A 22156-nucleotide genomic window follows, 5' to 3' on the forward strand; every position below is an offset into this window, starting at 1 on the left:
GGTACTTAAATGATTATAGCTGGATACACTAAGGGGGGGGGGGGTCCCGCTGGTTGTAAGACAGTAGGAGGGGGGGGTTAGAGAAGCCGCTGGCGGTATCCCATCTGGCCGACGGTTTCTTGGGAGAATTCAAAGTCTTGAACACGGTGCCCACAGAACCTCGGTCCGCAGACGAATACAGCTGGACCCTCTGGTGGACGGTAGCTGCCGGTCCACAACGGAGAGACGTGAGGCGACCTCACTGGTGTAGAGCGCCGTCTCACCTGGAGTCCTCTCTGGGGGGTTGTTCCAACACTCCGCAGTGTTGGCCGTTATCCATGGAATAATCAAAGCACCCAAAGCATAATCCAAGCCGTGGAAGGCTCGCCGTCGTCCGGGTAGAGTAATCCAATATACAGGTCCAGTCGCCCTGGCCCGGAGCTCCTCGGATGCAAGCACCACTAGTGGTCTGCCCAGCCTGGTTAAGACTCCAGATAACGTCAGGAACGATGGGGGTACTGATAACTTTATAACTCTAACCGAACGATGCACCATACATAAATAGACTATTATTAGCTTAATAGAATACGTCCAACTCGACGGTATAGTGCCAAACTATGACAATTCAACTATTAATCCACACGATATCTCAATGCCTATTCTGAGGCCAAGTAGGCCTTACTGCACCACACGTGCGTCGTGGGTGAGGCTTCGCGTCTGTCACTCTGTTGGAGGGTAAAGAACTGGACTAAAAGAAAGTTCTACTTTACTTGCGCCATATATATATGCGCTATGAACAAATAGTACCATTCGTATTTCGCCAGACGTATTCCTACGCTGGTACCGGGCTTGCCACGACATGTTGGGCGGCACGATTGAACTTGAACCTAGGGGTATGGCTGCTGGCGCCAGGTTCTCGTCCAATGGTAGAATGAAACTATTATGGGCTGTTTAGTAGACTAAAGGGATATTCAGTGCATATTGTACAAGGAATATACAGGGGATATCAACGATATACAAATACTATTTAAATATATATATATAAATAAATATATATATTCGGTTTAATCTGATCCTTCACAACAAAGGTCCTTTTCTCAAAAGCAAAAGGGCAAGCAGAGGCAGCAAGCCAGAAGAAATGCCAGAAGAAATACCTGGACAAACAAGACGCAGAAAGGTACCTCAAAGGTACAGGTATAGCTCTCAATCTGCTACGGAGGACTACCAAGTCCAAGACTTGGTGGAGCACTGTCTACCGGGGAAATGTGTTCTTTACCTTTCTTGACATACTCTCCCATGAGCTACACCGAAGATTCAAAGGGAAGGATGACACGCCTACTGGGTCAATCCTATCAGGTCTTCACTGCCTTACCATCTCAAGTCACTGAAAGGGCATGACAAACGACACAGCTGCTGTATCTGTCAGAGATGTGTCCCAGTTTTATGATGTAGAGGAAGAGAATGTTGTCACCGAACTCAAGGTATTCCACTCCAACAATGTCAAAGCTGCGCTTAAGTGCCTTAAAGACAATGATGTGGAATCTGTTTTCCCAAATATAACCATGCTCCTCAAAACATATGCTACAATACCAGTGACAACTGCTTCAGTAGAGCGATCATTCTCTAAACTGAAGCTGATCAAAACCCAGCTCAGAAACCGATGTGGGGAAAAAAGGCTCTCTGATCTTATGCTGCATTCAATTGAGAGGGATATCCCAATTGATCATAATGAGGTCATTGACATATATAAACAGAGGACCAAAAGACGAATTCTGCTATGACTCCCCCACCCACCATCTCCCTTCCATTGCAGCAATGGAGAGCCAGCACATACAAATCTGTCCATGAAAATAACCAACAGATTTTCATTAGAGGTGATAGAGGAGAGGACAGAGGATGGCAGGAGGGAGGAGTCAGGTGGTACAATATAGTAAGTTTAATGGAGAGAATGGGGAAGATAGGGAGGGGGAGGGATAGAAAGAGAGGGAGAGAAGGAGAGGACAGGAGGAGAGGACAGGATGAGAGAAGGAGAGTAAAGGACAGGAAGAGAGAAGGAGAGGAGAGGAGGAGAGAAGGGGAGTACAGGAGGAGAGAAGGGGAGTATAGGAGGAGAGAAGGGGAGTACAGGAGAGTAGGGGAGTATAGGAGGAGAGAAGGGGAGGAGAGGACAGGAGGAGAGAATGAGAGGAGAGGGGGAGTACAGGAGGAGAGGACATGAGGAGAGAAGGGGAGGAGAGAGAAAGGAAGAAGCTCAACGGCACTCGAATTAACTTTAACTGTTAAACTGTTTTATGAAATAAAAATGTTAAAGGTGTATTGTTCCCTGTGTGTTTTTATCATAGAGGTGTGGTTATACTATTAATCTGGATTGTCTATGTTATTCTAATGTTAATCTTAATCAAGGATGAAGACTATTTCATCATACATGACGCATCATAGCTTTTTGCATACTGATGGGGTCCCATGTTGTGCAGTAGGTGCCCTTTTTTTTATTTTCGCCCCTGCCCTTCAAACAGCCTGAGTCCGCCACTGATACCAGTACCATATCCATAAGTTATGGGTCCATGAGTTGATTTGAGTGAAGTTTATATATAAGGTCCTGACCATTGATCCTAGGTAAGTCGGTACCAGGTCAGTACTCTTATTCAGTTTATGAACCCAGATCTGAATGGGCTGCATACACTGTACAAGTGAAAAGCTTGTAATTCAAGCTGACAATGTGAACCCAGCTGAGGTTTTCGCTCCTGACCAGGGTAGACCATTCTCACCAGGAAGAGCGTCTCTATCTTGGCCACGGCTCTCCTCAGCACCGTTCCCATGTGGTCGCCCACACCAGCCAGTAGTATGCCGAACATGGGAATGCCCACCAGGGCGAAGCACACGCAGAACAGCTGTCCGAACCACGTACGAGGGGACAGGTTCCCAAAACCTGTCGAGAGAGAGAGAGAGAGAGAGAGAGAGAGAGAGAGAGAGAGAGAGAGAGAGAGAGAGAGAGAGAGAGAGAGAGAGAGAGGGGGGGGCCACAACACAAATGAAAAGGAACTCAAGGTTAGCAGTAGATTCTACATACAAGTGAGCTACACCATCAGAAAACTGCAACAAGCTGACTGAAGCTAAATGAAATTTACTCCACAGAGCACACAAAGTAGATTTCAGTTACCGGCTTGTACAGACAGGAGCTTGCCCCCTCTTGACTTTGCGTTAATTTGTTGCTAACTAGATGAGGCTAGAATGATGAACTAGTATGATCAACATTATTATTAGGCGGTTTATGGTCAGATCGGATGGCGGCGTGAATTCTCCGAGCTCAGTGACCACTCCACATATATATTAATTACGACGTTAATTTCACGACATACATTCACATATTACTCCTAGAACCCACCTCACCCCTGCCCACTTTGACAACCTAGGATGGCTTAGAGTAGACGACAGAGTACAGCAACTTGCAATGGGCCTGGTCTACAAGATACACTACACGACCAAGGTACCCATGTACATGTTAAAATACTTCCCAAAGGTCAGTGAATACCACGATCACAACACCAGAGGGAGCTCCATAAATCATGTTAAACCCAGATTCGGCTCAAACAAGGGACTAAACACGTTTCGCAATTATGCCACATCAATGTGGAACGCCCTACCCAAAGCTGTAAAGGAATGTGAATCACTACCCACTTTCAAAACCACTCTCAAAGAACACCTACGGGAGACTGCAATTCGAAACTGGCCCCTGTAAATGTCCTAACCCAACCCCCTCCAATGTACAGTAAATTACCAAGTATGGTTTTGTCAATATTCCAATGTACAGTTTTGCTTGTACAGTGTCCCCCCCACCCACCCACCCACCCCTCCTACCCAACCCCCCCCCCCCCACCCCACCCACCCAACCACATCCAATGTACAGCCCCCCCCACCCACTCAACCCCACCCTACCTACCCAACCTCCTCCAATGTACAGTTTCTACGTCAAATGTATACTCTCTTTTCTGGACTATTTTTGTATCACAAACAGTACTGTATTTGCAAATCTGATATGTCATAAATGTATAGATGTAGCAGTACTGTCTATCTGTATGTCGTGTATGTCATATATGTTATGATGAATTGAAAATGGGGGACCCTGATGTAAACAAGACGAAAGTCTTTCTCTGGTCTGCATCCCCTTAACAATTGTATGTATTGAGCTGTACTGTACTGTACCCATTCTGCAATCTGTCAAAAAAGTTTTTAATCAATCAATCAATCAATCAACTTCACAGAGATGGCGAATCAATTATCGAATAAGAAGGGGACATTAAATGAGGTGGATGGTAACTTTATCAGGACTCTGTTCCGTGCTGAGCTCAACGCTAGCATGCTCTTGCTAACCAACAGGCTGGACTCGCTCCAGGAAGAGCTAGCTAGCATGACCACGCGGATGGCAGAGGTGGCCATTGTGAATGAAACCAACTCCACTGAATTGTCCGAGGTCGAGGATAAATTCCTTTATTACGAAAATAAGATCGCAGACCTGGAGGACCGGAACAGGAGGTGTAATGTTAGAATTTATGGACATTGAAGAAGATGTGCCGATCTTATACCTAGAAAAGATGATTCCTCAATGGTTTCCGTCCATCAAAATGCCGGAGATTGAGCGAGCGCATAGAATTTTTAGGAATGGCCCCACGGAGAAAGCCGGACATCCACACACTTTTATCTTTTGCTGCCTGTGGTTCCCTACACCCTTCGAAAATGGGCAACTATACACTGAGATTCACCGTCGACTTCAGCGACCATACCGCCAGGCGCCGCAAGGCCTTCTCGAAAGCCATGGGGATTGCTCGGGAGAGGGGCATAGAAGCATTCCTAATTTACCCTGCGACTCTGAAAATCAAGAAGGGCCGCGGAGTTGTGTCCTGCAACCATCTATTCACATCGGCGGCCGAAGCAGAGCGGTTTAGGATGGTGAGCCGCCCCCGGCAGGGCAGACGGCGAGCACCGGGGAGTAGCAGGACTTCGGGCCTTGGTTAGCTTAGCGCAAGCTGTGCTGACTGTCGGGCTCTTTCAACTAACTATTTCGTTCCACTCGCCTAACACGGCCTTTCGGCCCAACAGAACGGTAACATTCATGGTATTATCTACGCTATATATTTCCAGAAATGGGTATGTACATTGACTATTTTTGGATATAATTCAGACGACTTGTGCTTTTTGACGCACTGCTCTTTTTATTGTCTGAGCATTGAACTTCGCAACTGGACTTCTCATTGACTGTTATGCATACTATCTTTTTCGAGTTTGTATTTGGATGAACTGTACTTCATAACTTTCACTCGAACGAGCTATGTGCTAACGTATCTGCCGGTCGAGAGGGATGGCTCTCTCTTGGCGGAGCTATCTACGTGAATTAATTAATTAATTAAGCTATGCTCAAGACATGCCGGCTGACCAGCTCTCTTAGCTAACATTACCTCGCCACGTGTTTACTGTGGCTTGCTTGCTACGGTTACAGACTGACTCTTTTTCATGTATAATGCAGACGACCGGCGCTCTTTAACGCATTGCCCTTTTATTGTCTGCTCTAGTTCGAATTGTGTTTTAATACTCCTGTTGTTACCGTCGGCACTTTAAACTGCACATTGAATGTTGTATTGATTTCTCCTCTCAGTTGAGTGAAATGGGTTCTACTTTTCTGATTTGTTACAATATACCTTACAAGTTATTAAGATACATATTGTTGCTGTGGTTGCTGTGCTCGGTCAGGGTTGACCAACTGATGTTTGATCGATACCGGACAAGTATTTTGAAGGGGGGGAGGGGGGTGGTATTATGTTGAGACAATGAACACACGACCGTGTGGTTTCATAACTTTATTCGACTGCCGGTTACGTTACAACACCAGCCCTACCTCGAGCGCTAACCACGCCCGTCTATTAAAGGCACAGTAGCCTACAGTGTAACTGCTAGTATGTCACAACCTATACGTAGCATAACAGGACATAACATTTCCACCCCCTTCCCTTTTGCAAAAGCAATAGAACATTCCAGTCCATGAACAGAAACTGAACACTTCAGTCCACCAACCCGTGGCATTTACCCAGTAACATAGTCCCCATGCCAAGCGGGTGGAGCCCTCACCCTCTGAGGGCGAGCAGGCTGGGGAGCAGGGTCTGGTGGTTGTGGTGGGTTACCTCCCACCCTGGTTGCTTCCAAGCGGGGCTGCCAACTGCGGGTTGCAGCTTGGCCCAGGGATGATGCGGGCAGTGTCGGGGCACCAACCTTATGCAGGCGGTTTGAGTGCCAGCGAGAACCATCATCTAGTCTGTAGGTGGCCGGACCCAGTTGACGGGTCACTCGGAGGGGTGCTGACCAGTATGAGCTCAGCTTGTTCTTGCGGTTGGCGTGTTTAATCCTGATCCAATCCCCTGCTGACATAGCGGGGGTCTGTACACTGTGAGAGGCATCATACCTCCGTTTCATCTGAGCCTGTGAGCTTTGGACCTGATCTCTGGCCTTCTCGAGCCCAGGGCTCTCGCATGCAGGGGCCGGTTCAGCTCTCAAGCAGTCTAGTGGTTGTTTCATTTCTCGCCCAATCATGAGCAGAGCCGGAGAGACCCCTGTGGTGGAGTGCTTGGATGCCCGGATGGTCAGGAGAGTTTGGGTGAGTGCAGCGCTGAAGGTTTTCCCCTCCTCCAGGCAGGCTCGGATTCCATTCTTCAGAGATTTGTTTAGGCGTTCAACGCCGCCGTTACTTTCAGGATGGTAGACCGACGTCCTGATGTGCCTGATGGACCTCAGTGACAGGAACTCCGAGAACTCTGCCGAAATGAATTGAGGCCCATTGTCTGTGGTGACGACACTGGGCAGGCCCCAGCGCCCAAAAACAGCTTGACGAGGTTGTCGGTGATGCTCTGTGTGGTGATGGAGCTGAGTTCGATGGCTTCTGGCCACTTTGAGTGTAGGTCGTGCACGACCATCAGGTAGCGGGCATGTGCCGGGGCCCCATGAAGCTCTCCGCATAGGTCAACCTGAATGTGCTCCCACAGCGCGGACGGCCACAGGGTCGGGGTGAGGGGTGCTGTAGCCGGCTGGCCCGTTTTCCCACTCAGCAGGCAGCAGGTACAGTTGCGCACCAGCTCCTCTACGTCGCCGTCTATGTGAGGCCACCACACTGTGTCTCTGCAGCGTTGTTTCAACTTAACCACCCCCAGGTGGCCGTCGTGCGCCATGTGCAATACCCTGGCCCTCAGCGCCTCTGGTATAATAGCAAGGTGACCGCGGGCGAGGCACACCTCCCCCAGCAGGAGAGCTCGTCGCGGACTCGGCGGTAGGGGAGCAGTCTGTCCTCCACCGTGGCTGGCCAGCCGTCCTGGATATAGGCACAGAGATTTGCAAATGTCTCATCTTCAGCCGCAGCCTGCTGCAGCTCAGCCAGCGTGACTACTGCGCTGAGCGGGCCATGCAGCATGTGGACCCAGTCCACATCGTCCTCCTGTTCAGGACTCGCCTCACCCGCCTCTTTTGTCGTAGAGACGGCTCTCGAGAGCTACCGTGTTAGAGCGCCCTGGCATAAACTCGAGTCCGAAGTTGTACTGATTCAGCCTATCAGCCCACCTCAGTAGCCTCATAGGCTTGTGCCCCGCCCCTCGGGTCGCCAGCAGCGCTGTCAGAGACTGATGATCTGTGCGAATGGTGAACGCCCTGCCATACAGGTAGACATGCCAGCGTTCGCAGGCCCACAAACAGGCGAGGGCCTCCCTTTCCCCCACTGAGTATTTCTGCTCGGCTGGTGTGAGGGCCCGAGAGGCAAAGCCACTGGACGCTCTACCCCTCCATAAACCTGGGATAGCACGGCGCCGAGCGCCACCCCAGAGGCGTCACAGGTGACCAAGGTGGGCGCGGTCAGGCTGAAATGCGCCAGTGTTGGCGGGGACGTGAGCTGCTGTTTGATGACACGCACAGCCTCCCGGCAGGCCGGGGTCCAGTCCCATACCACATCCTTGCGTAACAGCTGGCGCAGAGGGGCCGTCGAGTCAGAATAGTGTGGCATGAACCGGAGGTAGTAGGCAGCCATGCCCAGAAAAGAAGACAGCTTGGACGGCGACTGCGGGTCCGGCAGGGACAGGATTGCTTCGGTGTGGGACATGATCGGGGTGATACCCTCCCTGGAGAGCCTGAACCCCAGGAACTCGACCTCAGTAGCTCCAAATGTACACTTCTCCGCGTTGAGTGTGACCCCGTGTTGCTTGAAGCGCTGGAAGACCTGCTCCAGGCGAGCGTCGTGGAGTGCAGCGGTGGGCGCATGCACCACCACATCATCCAAGTAGATGCTGACCCCCTGGATGCCAGCCAAAATGAGCGACATTATTTTCTGAAAACAGCTTGGGGCTGATGACAGGCCAAAAGCCATGCACTTGTACCTGAAAACCCCCACATGTGTGACAAACGCTGTGAGGTCCATACTGCCCGGTGCCAGGGGAACCTGCAGGTAGCCGTGACGTAAATCCATTTTACTGAAAATCGTGGAGCCATGGAAATGGCTAGTCAGCTCCTCCGCTGTGGGGAGGGGATACTTGTCAGGGATGATGGCTTTGTTTACGTCTGTCAGATCGACGCATAGACGCAGTCCGCGCCCCCCCCCCCGTTTCTTGGCTATCACCAGGTTGGACACCCAGGGAGAGGCGTTGATCGGTTCTATGACGTCCTCCTTCACCAGATGATGAATCTCCTCCTCCACCGCATCACGGAGGGCCAAGGGAATGCGCCGCAGCGGCTGAATGACGGGTCGGACAGACGTGTCCACCGAGGGCTGGTGCACAAAACCAGTCATACAGCCCAGGCCTTCGAACAGTGTCGGGTGATGGTCTGGCCAGGACGCGGTGACCTGCAGGACGCGTAGACCCCCAGCGTCGGTCAATGTGAAGTCCAGAGCATGAAACAGGTCTAGCCCCATGATGTTAGCCCCTCTCTGTGTGATGTGGAACTCGGTGTCAGGGATGCGTCTCTTTTTGTACTCCACAGGTAGACAGGCTACCCCTAAAGTGGTGATCGGGGCGTGGCCATACCCCGACAGGGCGTTTGCTGCTGTAGTCAACGGCACGTGACTGAAGAGCCGGTCATAAGTGGACTTATTCAGGAGCGACACTTTAGCCCCTGTGTCCACGAGGAGTGGTATGGAGGCCCCACCCACACGACATGTGCAATGACGGAATGAGGCCTGTGGGCTTTGTACTGTATTGATGGGAACAGCCCCAGACTGTGCGTGATCAGGAGGAGAGCGACACCAGCGCGCAAAATGGTTAACCCTGTTGCAGTTACGGCAGCGCTTGCCTAGAGCAGGGCAGGACAGGTCCCTGGTTGCATGCTTAGGGGAGCCACAGTTACCACAACGCCTTTGTCCATTCTCCCTCTCCCTCGGCGCCCTGTCTGCCACTCTCTGCACATCGAAGCTGTCACCGTCTGCGCCAGCTGCCTCCTGGGCCACGTTCTGAACTCCGGGTGGAGGTGACGTCACAGGCTCATGCACCGCGCGGGAAAACTTGCGCGCCTCAGAGATAGCTGTCTCCAACTGTTTTCCAATCACTACTGCATCAGCTAGTGTCATGGCGTCCGGCTCTAATAACAGTCTCTCTCTCAGTTGAGCACACAATGTTCTTTCAATCAGCTGGTCGACTATGAGTCCATCCTCCAAGTTCCTAAAATCACAATGCTTGGCTAGCTCCCGCAAGGCAGACACATATTGCGAAACAGTCTCACCAGACCTCTGTGCTCTCTGGTGGAACTCAAAACGGTACATCCGACGGCTTCTTCCCGAGCTAAAATGCGACTTCAGAGCCTAGGTAGCAGTAGAGTACTGATCGTCGGCTAATGTAAGCGTAGCATAAATCCGTTGCCCCTCCTGTCCGAGGCGCCTGTTACTGTTCCGCAACCGTTCCTACTTCCGGGGTAGGCCTGATTGGCCGCGACGGCCACGTGACCAGGCGCGGCCACGCCCCGCGGCAAAGGCCGCTGTGTTGACGCTAGGCTGCTGTGTTTCCTGGTTGTCGCGCCGTGGTAGTCAGTTAGTTCTGTGTTCCGTGTTGCAATAAACGTTCAACGATGTCAACAAAACGGTATCTTATTACTAGGGATGTCCGATATTATCGGCCGACCGATATTATCGGCCGATATCGGCAGTAAAATGTGATATCGGAAAATATCGGTATCGGTTTAAAAAAAAAAAAAACAATAACAATATTTGTTATATATATATCCAGTGAAAATTATTAGTTACCTAAAATTATTCAGTTTTTTGGACGAGGAAACCCTGCATATATCGGTATCGGTTGATATCGGTTGATATCGGTATCGGAAATTAAGAGTTGGACAATATCGGAATATCGGTATCGGTAAAAAAGCCAATATCGAGCATCCCTACTTATTACGGCTTTCCTCCCGACGACAAAGAGAAGAGAAGGTGGCTGAAGCCTGAAGTTGATACAGTAAGTTTGATCGCGGTCTCGTGACCAGAATACAAAACATTACCTGTAACTGACCGCCAAGGGTAAAGATGCCTATCATCTTTACTGTCAGTAAGCTTTGATTTGCGTTGGTCTAGATGATCAATTTCTCTGTATAGGCTCAGAATACTGAGCCCTCTATTTATCTATCTAAGAAAATAATATTTCGGAGCCACTTGTGCACTTTCATTTAGTGTCCACATGGGGGCAGAGCTCGTCTTTCTTTAGTATAAAGGTCACAGCTTTCTGTGTGACCAAGGCGGAAGTAACTCAGATAACGACGGAGCAGGCAGCGAATTGTATGATGGAAGGACCTTACTCCAGTTAAATTAACTACCCTTGGTAAAGCGGAATAAGGTATGTCGAACACTCAAATGTATTATTATTATTACTGTTGTTGAAGATATGTTGTTGTATATTTATGTGTGTAACCGCCAAACATTTATAAACATATAAAGTGGTGCACTCACGAAGCAGATTCTAATCAAAGGCACCTGCTGCCGGACAAGTAACGTTATTATATATCATTGTTTTTCCCTGAGTGCCTTTGCTATGGAAGACGAGTTCACCCTTTAAATATCTTTAATACAATTGTTTGTTTGAACACTTTGGTATAATAATGAACGACATGTGAACAATATTGAAATGTGAAATATGTAACTAATTGTATGTTTGTGTTTGACTGTCCTATGCAGTTTTCACGGTGCAAACGAGGTGCAAACGAGGTGCAAACGAGGTGCAAACGGACCAAATGAGGCAACCGTCACTACCTGTACAAAGTACCAAAGAAAAGCTACAGTACTGCTAAGCTGAAATGCAAGAGAAAAAAGAGAAAATAAATAAAAGCATCTGTACGAAACATAACCGCATCTTTATTTCAAGACCAAGCCGGGGGGCAGTTACAGTGAAAACGTACCGACCAGTGGTGAGTGAAAACTTACCGACCAGTGGTGAGCGAAGACTTACCCAGACTCTGAAGATGATAAACAGTGAGTAAAACCCATACTCTGAAGATGAGCAACAGTGAGTAAAAACCCATACTCTGAAGATGATAAACAGTGAGTAAAAACCCATACTCTGAAGAGGATAAATGTATTATGAAACCTCATTCTGAAGTGGATAAATGTGAAATAGACCTTACTCTGAAGAGGATGGATGTATTATGAAGACTTTATTCTGAAGTGGATAAATGTACAATGAAGACCATACTCCAAAGAAAATGCATGTATGTTGAAGACCTCACTCTGAAGAAAATGCATGTACAATGAAGACCATCCTCTGAAGAAAATGCATGTACAATGAAGACCTCACTCTGAAGAAAATACATGTATGTTGAAGATCTTACTCCGAAGAGAACACATGTATGTTGAGGACCCTACACTAAAGAAAATACATGCATGAAGAGAAGGAAGAATGAACCTACTAATTACCCTCATGCTGTCTGGTATCCATCCCAGCAAACCCACGGACGTGTGGCAACTCCTGTATATCTAATTACCCTCATGCTGTCTGGTATCCATCCCAGCAAACCCACGGACGTGTGGCAACTCCTGTATATCTAATTACCCTTATGCTGTCTGGTATCCATCCCAGCAATACCACGGATGTGTGGCAACTCCTGTATATCTAATTAACCCTATGCTGTCTGGTATCCATCCCAGCAATACCACGGATGTGTGGCAACTCCTGTATATCTAATTAACCCTATGCTGTCTGGTATCCATCCCAGCAATACCACGGATGTGTGGCAACTTCTGTATATCTAATTACCCTCATGCTGTCTGGTATTCATCCCAGCAATACCACGGACGTGTGGCAACTCCTGTATGTTTAATGAATATTATGCTGTCTGATATCCATCCCAGCAAGTGGAACTCTTAAATACCATCTAGTTATTTGATATTTTGAGTGTATGTGATCAAGCACAATGTCGGCCCAAGAAGACGAAGCTGGCAACCTCTTGGAGTTGGAACAGAACAGAACGGGTGCTCGCCAAAGAACTCTAACCGAGAAAGGAAAAGAAAACCGTGAAGTGGAGGATAAGAGGAATGAGAAAGCTTTTAACAAAGCTTATCAGAAGTGGAAGAAGATAGCCAAGGAAGCAAGAGGGAAGCTAAGAACCTTCTGTCCAGCAGAAGAACTTGAAAGACTAAAACAAGACATTCAAGCAAGTTGTGACTTAGTAAGAAGTTTATATGAGTCCATTTTACGTAACCATGCCACGACTCCTGAGATCGCAAATAAAATGGACGCCTGTATTCAGCTGACGACAGACACCCAAGAGCTTGTGTGTAAGCAGCTGGAAACAAAAGAGGAAGATTTTAATGAAAGACTTGAGAAGGAGAGGGTGAGAATAGCTCTGAACAAAGAAGAGTACAGATCTGTATATGGTCACACAAATACTGAAACAATTCACTCTCAACGTTCCAAGGCATCAAACAGGCGGAGGGAAGCTGAACTTGCGGCTAAAGTGGAAGAGGTAAAGGCCATGCAAGTGATTCAGGCTCAGCAAACCAGTCTCCTCCAACTAGAGGGGGAAGAGGCAGCCATGCTGATGGAAATGGAGAAGTTGAAGGTACAGAGTCGACGTAAGCTGGAGGAGGAGAGGATGAAGTTACAGCAGCTACAAGCAGAGAAGGAAGTCCAGGTAGCAGCAGCCCGAGTGAGGGCATACAGTTCGGGAAGTGATCTAGACAACGAAGAAGAAGAAGTCACTGACCATGAAATAAATACTGCTTACCAAAATCCTGAATATAGTGCTCCGCTACATCCTACAGCATCCCAACGTCAAGCATCTCCCAGCGCGACGGCAAACCAAGAGGCCTTCAGTCTAGCCGAAGCAATCACAAGTGCATTAAGCATGAATCGCCTACCTACACCAGAACCAACAATATTCAACGGTGACCCTATGAAATTTGTTGATTGGAAGATGACCTTCATGACCCTGATACATCGAAAGCCTCTCCCAACAAGTGATAAGATGTTTTATCTGAAAATGTACCTTACTGGAGAAGCTCGTAAGTCTGTGGAAGGATTCTTTTACAGAGACTCCGAGGAAGCATATAAAGGTGCCTGGAGAGTGTTGGAAGAGAGGTATGGAAACCCCTTCATTATACAAAGGGCGTTCAGAGACAAGCTAATGAGATGGCCTAAGATAAACACAAACGATCCTCTGGCGCTCCGAGAGTTTGCAGACTTCCTACAGGGATGCACAGAGGCAATTCCACATGTCCGAGGGCTGGACATCTTGAACGACTGTGAAGAGAACCACAAACTGCTCAAGAAACTACCTGAGTGGATTGTGCGAAGATGGAGCAGGATCATCGTAGAAGAGCTAGATAAATCTGGAAGCTATCCAAGTCTTGCACACTTTTCAAAGTTTCTGAACAAAGAGGCATGAATAGCTTGTAACCCCATCGCTACCCCACTACTGTTGAACTCCAGAGCCTCAGACGAGAGGTTTTCCAAGAGAGCCAGAGCGTTGAATACAAGCACTCACATAAAGAGCAACATCGTGGAGACACAGTATTCACCCTATAGAGCCAGACCACCTTGCCCAATCTGCAAGAATGAGAATCATGGCATTGCTACATGCACTAACTTCGCATCAAGGTCTATAGAGGATAAGAGAACGTACATCTACCAAAATCACCTCTGCTTTGGATGTCTAAAGAAGGGACACTCCAGCAAGGACTGTAAACGGCGACATACCTGCAACACCTGCAACCGTCGTCATCCAACGTGTCTGCACGAAGAGAGGTCACAAGCACCAGAGACAACCCAGAGTGGCTACTGCAAACTACCGGGGCCAAGAAGTCCGCAGAGTCGTGTCTCACACTACAACCCGATGTGCTTCTGCGACCTCAAGCATTGTCCCAGTCCTTGTGTCTTCAGTTCAAGAGCCACAGATAACGGTGCTCACTTACGCACTACTCGACACACAGAGTGATACAACGTTTATCTTAGAGGACCTGCTTAAGGAGTTAAGTGTGGAAAGTCAACCTGTGAAGCTGAGACTCAGTACAATGACTGCTGTAAATACAGTTATAACCAGCAAGAGTGTCAGCGGCCTACAAATCAGAGGACTCCATTCTGCAAACAACATCAGAGTGCCACAAGCCTACACTCGTAGCTTCATCCCAGTAGACAAATCCTACATTCCTACTGGTAAAACAGCACTACAGTGGCCTCACCTCAAGCATCTCGTAAACAAGTTGCCAACACTTCTAGACTGTGAAGTGGGTATGTTAATAGGATGTGATTGTCCCTCAGCGCTAGCTCCACTCGAAGTCATCACAGGCTGTGAAAACGAACCTTTCGCACAGAGGACAGAGCTTGGCTGGAGCATAATAGGCTCATCTAACCCTCATCTGGACCGACAAGGGAGCCAGAGCTTTGTACATAGAGTGTCAGTAAAAGAAATACCAGCCCCGTCTACAACAGATGTCCTTAAAGTACTGGAGTCGGACTTCTCTGAAAGGAACTACGAGGACAAGTACGTGTCTCAAGAAGATGTTCACTTCATACAATTCCTCAGCGAGAACATCAGACAGAAAGAAGATGGACACTACGAGATGCCTCTACCTTTCAAGGGTAGCAGCCCACCATCCCTACCAAACAACAAGAGACTAGCTACAGTCCGCCTCCAGTCTCTAAAGAAGAAGCTAAAGACGGATAAAGAGTATCACGAACGCTATAAGGCTTTCATGAAAGACATCATCGAGAAAGGTGACGCAGAACCTGACCATACCACTTCATATGGAGAGACCGCTTGGTACCTTCCTCATCACGGCATTTACCACCCTCAAAAGCCTGGCAGGCTACGGGTCGTGTTTGACTGCTCAGCTAAATTCTGTGCAGTTTCCCTAAATGACTGTCTATTGACCGGTCCCGACTTAATCAACTCCCTAATAGGAGTTCTATGCCGCTTCAGAAAGGAAGACGTGGCCATAATCTGCGACGTGGAAAGAATGTTCCACCAGTTCTTCGTCCACCCTGACTCTCGAAAATACCTCAAGTTCCTGTGGTGGAGGGAAGGTGATTTGGAAACGGAACCACAGGAATACAGGATGGCAGTTCACCTCTTTGGAGCTGCTTCGTCTCCTGGATGTGCCAATTTTGGCCTAAGGTACATGGCACACCAACATAGAGAAGACTACCCAGCAGCCTCAGCCTTCATTGAGAAGAACTTCTACGTTGATGATGGGTTAGCCAGCGTTTCATCAGTCGAAGAGGCCAAGAAACTGATCATCAAGGCACAAAAATTGTGCAAACGAGGAGGCCTGCGCCTCCACAAATTCAACTCTAACCACAAAGACGTCCTCAACTGTGTGAAACCCTCAGAAAGAGCAACAATCACTGACCCTCTCGAACTTAAGCTGGAAGCGACCCCAACTGAGCATGCACTTGGCCTTCAGTGGTCTATAGACAACGACACCTTCAGCTTCAATGTCAACATGAAAGACCAGCCTTCAACCCGTCGAGGAATCCTCTCCATCGTCGCCTCTCTTTATGACCCACTCGGGTTTGTTGCCCCATTCACCCTAAGCGGGAAACGCATACTCCAAGAACTATGCCGCAGAGGCATAAGATGGGACGATCCACTGCCAGATGACTTAAAGCCACGGTGGGAGGAATGGAAGATCGGGCTACATAACTTAAAGGAATTCACAATCCCTAGATGCTATCACCCACATGACTTCGGCAACATCATCAAGACGGAACTGCATCACTTTGCCGATGCCAGCAGCATGGGGTATGGCGCTTGTTCCTACCTCAGGTACAAAAATGACAAAAATACAGTACACTCCAGTCTTGTGATGGCCAAAGCAAGAGTAGCACCCACCAAGGTCTCAAGCATCCCACGACTAGAGCTCTCAGCGGCAGTGGTCGCAACCAAATTAAGTGTGTTGCTGAAAAGAGAACTGCAGATGAAGATCGATGAAGAATTCTTCTGGACAGATTCACAAGTAGTTCTGGGCTACATCAATAATGAGGCAAGAAGGTTCCATGTGTTCGTCGCGAACAGAGTCCAACTGATAAGAGAAAACACTGACCCAAGTAAATGGCACTATATCGAAACAGCAGAGAACCCGGCAGATCATGCCTCCAGAGGCCTTCAGGCATCTCACATTCCTTCAACAAACTGGATGTCAGGTCCTACATTTCTCTGGGAGCAAGAAGTACATCCCAAACTGAATCTCTTCGCAGACTTACTCGTAGGCGATCCTGAGGGTAAGGCTGTCCAAACTTTCACAACCAAAGTTAACAGTTGTACAGACATTCTAAGTCGCCTAAATCAGATCTCTTCATGGTCAAAGATCCTGAAAGTAGTCGCAAGAATCAAGAGGCTGGGATCGGGAAAAGTACACAACACCGAACTGGTGACAGTCGAAGAACGAGAAAGAGCTGCCAAAATAGTGATCAAGCTTGTCCAGCAGCAAGCCTTCTCTCAGGAAATTAAGAGATGCCAGGAAGGAGATGCTCTCCCAAGTTCAAGTGTTCTCCATTCCCTTGATCCAATTCTGCATCAAGAACTTCTCTGTGTGGGTGGAAGATTGAGACGCTCATCCCTCAGTCAAGAAATGAAACATCCCATCATTTTGCCAAAAGACAGCCCTATCACCAAGCTAATTACGGCTCATCACCACGCTCAAGTTTGTCACCAAGGCCGAAGTCAAACCCAAATGGAACTGAGGGCAAATGGTTTCTGGGTCATTGGTGGGAGCAAATTAGTAGCCAAGCTGATTCACAACTGTGTACGATGCAGGAAACTCCGACGACCTACTCAAGAGCAGCAAATGGCTGAACTCCCTAAAGAGCGTGTGGAAGACTCACCGCCTTTCTCATACAGTGGCATGGACTGCTTCGGCCCCTTTCTGATTAAAAAGGCTCGAAAGGAGTACAAAAGGTATGGCCTGATACTAACTTGCCTAGCTTCACGAGCTGTCCACATCGAGATGCTTGAAGACTTATCAACAGACTCATTCATTAACGCCTTGAGATGCTTCATCAGCCTCAGAGGAGCTGTTAGGCAACTTCATTGCGACCACGGTACTAACTTCGTGGGAGCTAGAAACCAGTTTAAAGAAGCACTCAAACAATGTGACGCCAGTTTACTGGAGATCTTTCTAGCAGAGAAACAGTGTGAATTTGTCTTCAACGCTCCATCCGCCAGCCATGCAGGTGGTGTCTGGGAACGTCAAATCAGGACAGTAAGAAATGTGCTGAACGCCACTATCGCTCTGTGTCCAGGCAGACTTGATGACGCCTCTCTTAGAACACTCTTCTATGAAGCTACAGCTATTGTAAACAGCCGACCACTGACAGTAGATGGTATCAACGATCCTATGGCGCTAGAACCCTTAACACCAAACCATCTAGTCATGATGAAGTCTAAAATCGCTCTTCCACCCCCTGGGAGATTTGTTAAAGAGGACATGTATGCAACCAAGAGATGGCGCAGAGTCCAGTACCTAATCGAACAATTCTGGAGCCGCTGGAAGAAGGAATACCTCCTGAACATTTCTACACGCCAGAAGTGGCACGTACCACGGCGTAACCTCAAGGTGAACGACATAGTCATCCTCAAGGACAGTAACCTGCCAAGAAGCCAGTGGCAACTATGTCGGGTCGTCGAAGCCACTCCAGAGAGCGACGGTCTAGTACGTCGAGTAAAAATACAGACTGGGGAGCGAAAAGATCACTCTACCAGACCTTCAGTCCTCGAGCGACCGATCCAGAAATTGGTACTCCTCCTCGAGAGTAATTAGTATAGAAATGCTTGAAAAATATTATTTTGATGCTATGTGAAATCTAAAAGGAAATCCTGTATGACTAAATTAATTGTTTTTGTGCTTATCCGTCATAGCAGGATTTGGTGGGAGTGTAACTGACCGCCAAGGGTAAAGATGCCTATCATCTTTACTGTCAGTAAGCTTTGATTTGCGTTGGTCTAGATGATCAATTTCTCTGTATAGGCTCAGAATACTGAGCCCTCTATTTATCTATCTAAGAAAATAATATTTCTGAGCCACTTGTGCACTTTCATTTAGTGTCCACATGGGGGCAGAGCTCGTCTTTCTTTAGTATAAAGGTCACAGCTTTCTGTGTGACCAAGGCGGAAGTAACTCAGATAACGACGGAGCAGGCAGCGAATTGTATGATGGAAGGACCTTACTCCAGTTAAATTAACTACCCTTGGTAAAGCGGAATAAGGTATGTCGAACACTCAAATGTATTATTATTATTACTGTTGTTGAAGATATGTTGTTGTATATTTATGTGTGTAACCGCCAAACATTTATAAACATATAAAGTGGTGCACTCACGAAGCAGATTCTAATCAAAGGCACCTGCTGCCGGACAAGTAACGTTATTATATATCATTGTTTTTCCCTGAGTGCCTTTGCTATGGAAGACGAGTTCACCCTTTAAATATCTTTAATACAATTGTTTGTTTGAACACTTTGGTATAATAATGAACGACATGTGAACAATATTGAAATGTGAAATATGTAACTAATTGTATGTTTGTGTTTGACTGTCCTATGCAGTTTTCACGGTGCAAACGAGGTGCAAACGAGGTGCAAACGGACCAAATGAGGCAACCGTCACTACCTGTACCAAAGAAAAGCTACAGTACTGCTAAGCTGAAATGCAAGAGAAAAAAGAGAAAATAAATAAAAGCATCTGTACGAAACATAACCGCATCTTTATTTCAAGACCAAGCCGGGGGGCAGTTACATTACCTGTTGTTATTGTTAAGTCGCTATCTTGTGATAGTAACATGGTCGTTCTTAATGTAGCCTACTGTATATATCCACATGTGTTTGTACATATAACTGCATATAATCCTTTTACATATCTGTAGATACTACGCTATCTATATCTGTACATATCCCTTACCTACTCTTACTAGTTACGCTGCTGGCCAGTATGACTACCATAGTGTCTTTATACCTGCTGCATCAATGTACATAATATTACTACAACTCTGTACATACATATGATCTGATTAGCATTATTACTCAGTAGTACTGATTTATATATTTTAAACAATATAATGAATTATGGTTTTGTTTTATTTGTCACATAAGGTATGCATACATTACAGTGAAACACTTGGTTCTGTATGAGCCTCCTGATATTGTGCTTTCTAGAAGTTAGACATCTCTTTGATCCAATGACCTGAGTCAGGTCTCTGAATCTCCTTCCATTTTAAAGCAATGACATGTTTAGCTTGTAGTAGACAGAAATCTATTTGTTTGTTTCTTCATATCACAGTTTACAATTTATTTTCTTTTTGCAGGCATGACTTCACCCCAAACTGTAACTCAGGGTCTGTGGGTGGCATTTTCCCAATGGCAAAGCAGCTGGGCCAACACTGCTTTCCCCGACCACATCAGCTATCGGTCCCATTCCCACCAAACGGAAAAAACAAATGCTCCCTGCGAGTGTGGAGGATGAACGAAGAGCTGAACAAGGCCCAAACCACCTTGACATTGCTACACAGACCCCTAGTACTTCATGTGTTGTGGTGCTTGAATTATGCCTCTAATCGATCAGCTACTCCTGACTTTGATGAAGCTCCGACTGAATTGTGGCATCCTAGACCTTGCTATGAGGTTTAATTGCTGCCGTGCCAGTCACCAAGTAGTTGTTTTGAAGTAAAGCGCAGACTCCATACTCTTCTGCTCGTCTCATTTATTAACTTCCACAATCTATTCTATTTTTGTATTGTATTTTTGCACAATCGAAGGCAGGCATGGCCACCTTCATTTCACTTTTATCATCATTTATGTATTGTGTATGTACTGTATGTGACGATTAAACCTCTTGAAGTGCAGGTAAACATGGCATCTTAAGACATTCACAAATCTAGGCTCATCCACCTGATATTCAATACACTTGAATCACAAAGTTTATTCACACACTTTAAAATGTTGTGGCAGACTGTCACAAACAAAGGTCTATAATAACACATACCTGGACGGGGCTGTTGTGAAGCCAGCCCATCCAGTGAGTGCTTTAAGCACAGGACAGGTCCCGGCAGAAATAAACAACGTTTTCCAAAAGTAAATGATATTTATTATATGAAGGGGAATGAAACCTGTAAAGACACACACAACAGGGAGAACAGCTGTTATAACTGCATTGGGAGCCACACCGATCAGAGCAGTAAGTGTGGTGCGTCCTTTGTAATGACTGTACAGATGGGGTGAAGTCATCATGCCTGCAAAAAGAAAATACATTGTAAACTGAAGCACAATCTCAGGAGGCTCATACAGAACCAAGTGTTTCACTGTAATGTACGCGTACCTTATGTGACAAATAAAACAAAACCGTAATTCATTATATTGTTTAAAATATATAAATCAGTACTACTGAGTAATAATGCTAATCAGATCATATGTATGTACAGAGTTGTAGTATTATTATGTACATTGATGCAGCAGGTAACTAGTAAGAGTAGGTAAGGGATATGTACAGATATAGATAGCGTAGTATCTACAGATATGTAAAAGGATTATATGCAGTTAATGTTATATGTACAAACACATGTGGATATATACAGTAGGCTACATTAAGAACGACCATGTTACTATCACAAGATAGCGACTTAACAATAACAACAGGTAATGTTTTATATTCTGGTCACGAGACCGCGATCAAACTTACTGTATCAACTTCAGGCTTCAGCCACCTTCTCTTCTCTTTGTCGTCGGGAGGAAAGCCGTAATAAGATACCGTTTTGTTGACATCGTTGAACGTTTATTGCAACACGGAACACAGAACTAACTGACTACCGCGGCGCGACAACCAGGAAACACAGCAGCCTAGCGTCAACACAGCGGCCTTTGCCGCGGGGCGTGGCCGCGCCTGGTCACGTGGCCGTCGCGGCTAATCAGGCCTACCCCGGAAGTAGGAACGGTTGCGGAACAGTAACAGGCGTCCGAGGCAGTGTCGCAGAAGTGCGCACTTTCTAGCTTCTTCCAGATCCTCCAGTCCCAACGCCAATAAATAATCCTCAAATGACGTTAGCCATCTAACCCATGGAACAGCTGGATCACCGGGAACAGGTAGAAATGGTGGTGGCGGTGGTAAAACGAAATCAGCCATCCTCGTTCACCAATTATTATGTTGAGACAATGAACACACGACCGTGTGGTTTCATAACTTTATTCGACTGCCGGTTACGTTACAACACCAGCCCTACCTCGAGCGCTAACCACGCCTGTCTATTAAAGGCACAGTAGCCTACAGTGTAACTGCTAGTATGTCACAACCTATACGTAGCATAACAGGACATAACAGGTGGGAATGGGGGATTATGTGGTTTTATGTTTTTCTTTCCATTCGAATCCCTCTGTTTTATGTTTGTTCTCACGCTCACGCTCTGATCTCAATAGGACCTTAACAAATGGTTATATAACTGCTATGGTACTCTACTCCAAACGAATTACATTCAGTCATACTGCAGCCTTCTTAGACTATGGCTAATTTGAACATATTGATCTGGAATACAGGGGGTCTCAATATACCGCATAAACGCAGAAGTGTACTAACCTGACTAAAAAGGAAGGAAGTGGATCTTGCATTACTGAGTGAAACACACCTTTTATTGGCGGATAACGCAAGACTGGCAAATAAATTTGACCATAACATAAGTTATTCTTCTTTTGACACCAAGACCC

General features: G+C 46.9%; 1 protein-coding gene and 1 long non-coding RNA gene across 2 annotated transcripts in view; one reads left to right on the forward strand and one right to left on the reverse strand.

The window, feature by feature from the left end:
- kcnk4a (potassium channel, subfamily K, member 4a) overlaps positions 1-22156 on the reverse strand; it is a gene marked incomplete at both ends in the record, with an annotated part of 50902 nt that overhangs the window by 19510 nt on the left and 9236 nt on the right. Inside the window, one exon of the mRNA XM_084332060.1 lies at positions 2748-2908. Within this exon, the coding sequence (XP_084188186.1) occupies positions 2748-2908 (161 nt within the window). The remainder of the gene's footprint in view (positions 1-2747; positions 2909-22156) is intronic.
- LOC311243163 lies at positions 18586-20307 on the forward strand. The gene is made up of 3 exons (XR_014620646.1): positions 18586-18677; positions 19016-19153; positions 19771-20307. It is a non-coding gene; the product is annotated as an uncharacterized lncRNA (long non-coding RNA).

Source organism: Notolepis coatsorum (assembly GCF_963971535.1).
Source record: "Notolepis coatsorum genome assembly, chromosome: 16".
Taxonomy (NCBI): domain Eukaryota; kingdom Metazoa; phylum Chordata; class Actinopteri; order Aulopiformes; family Paralepididae; genus Notolepis; species Notolepis coatsorum.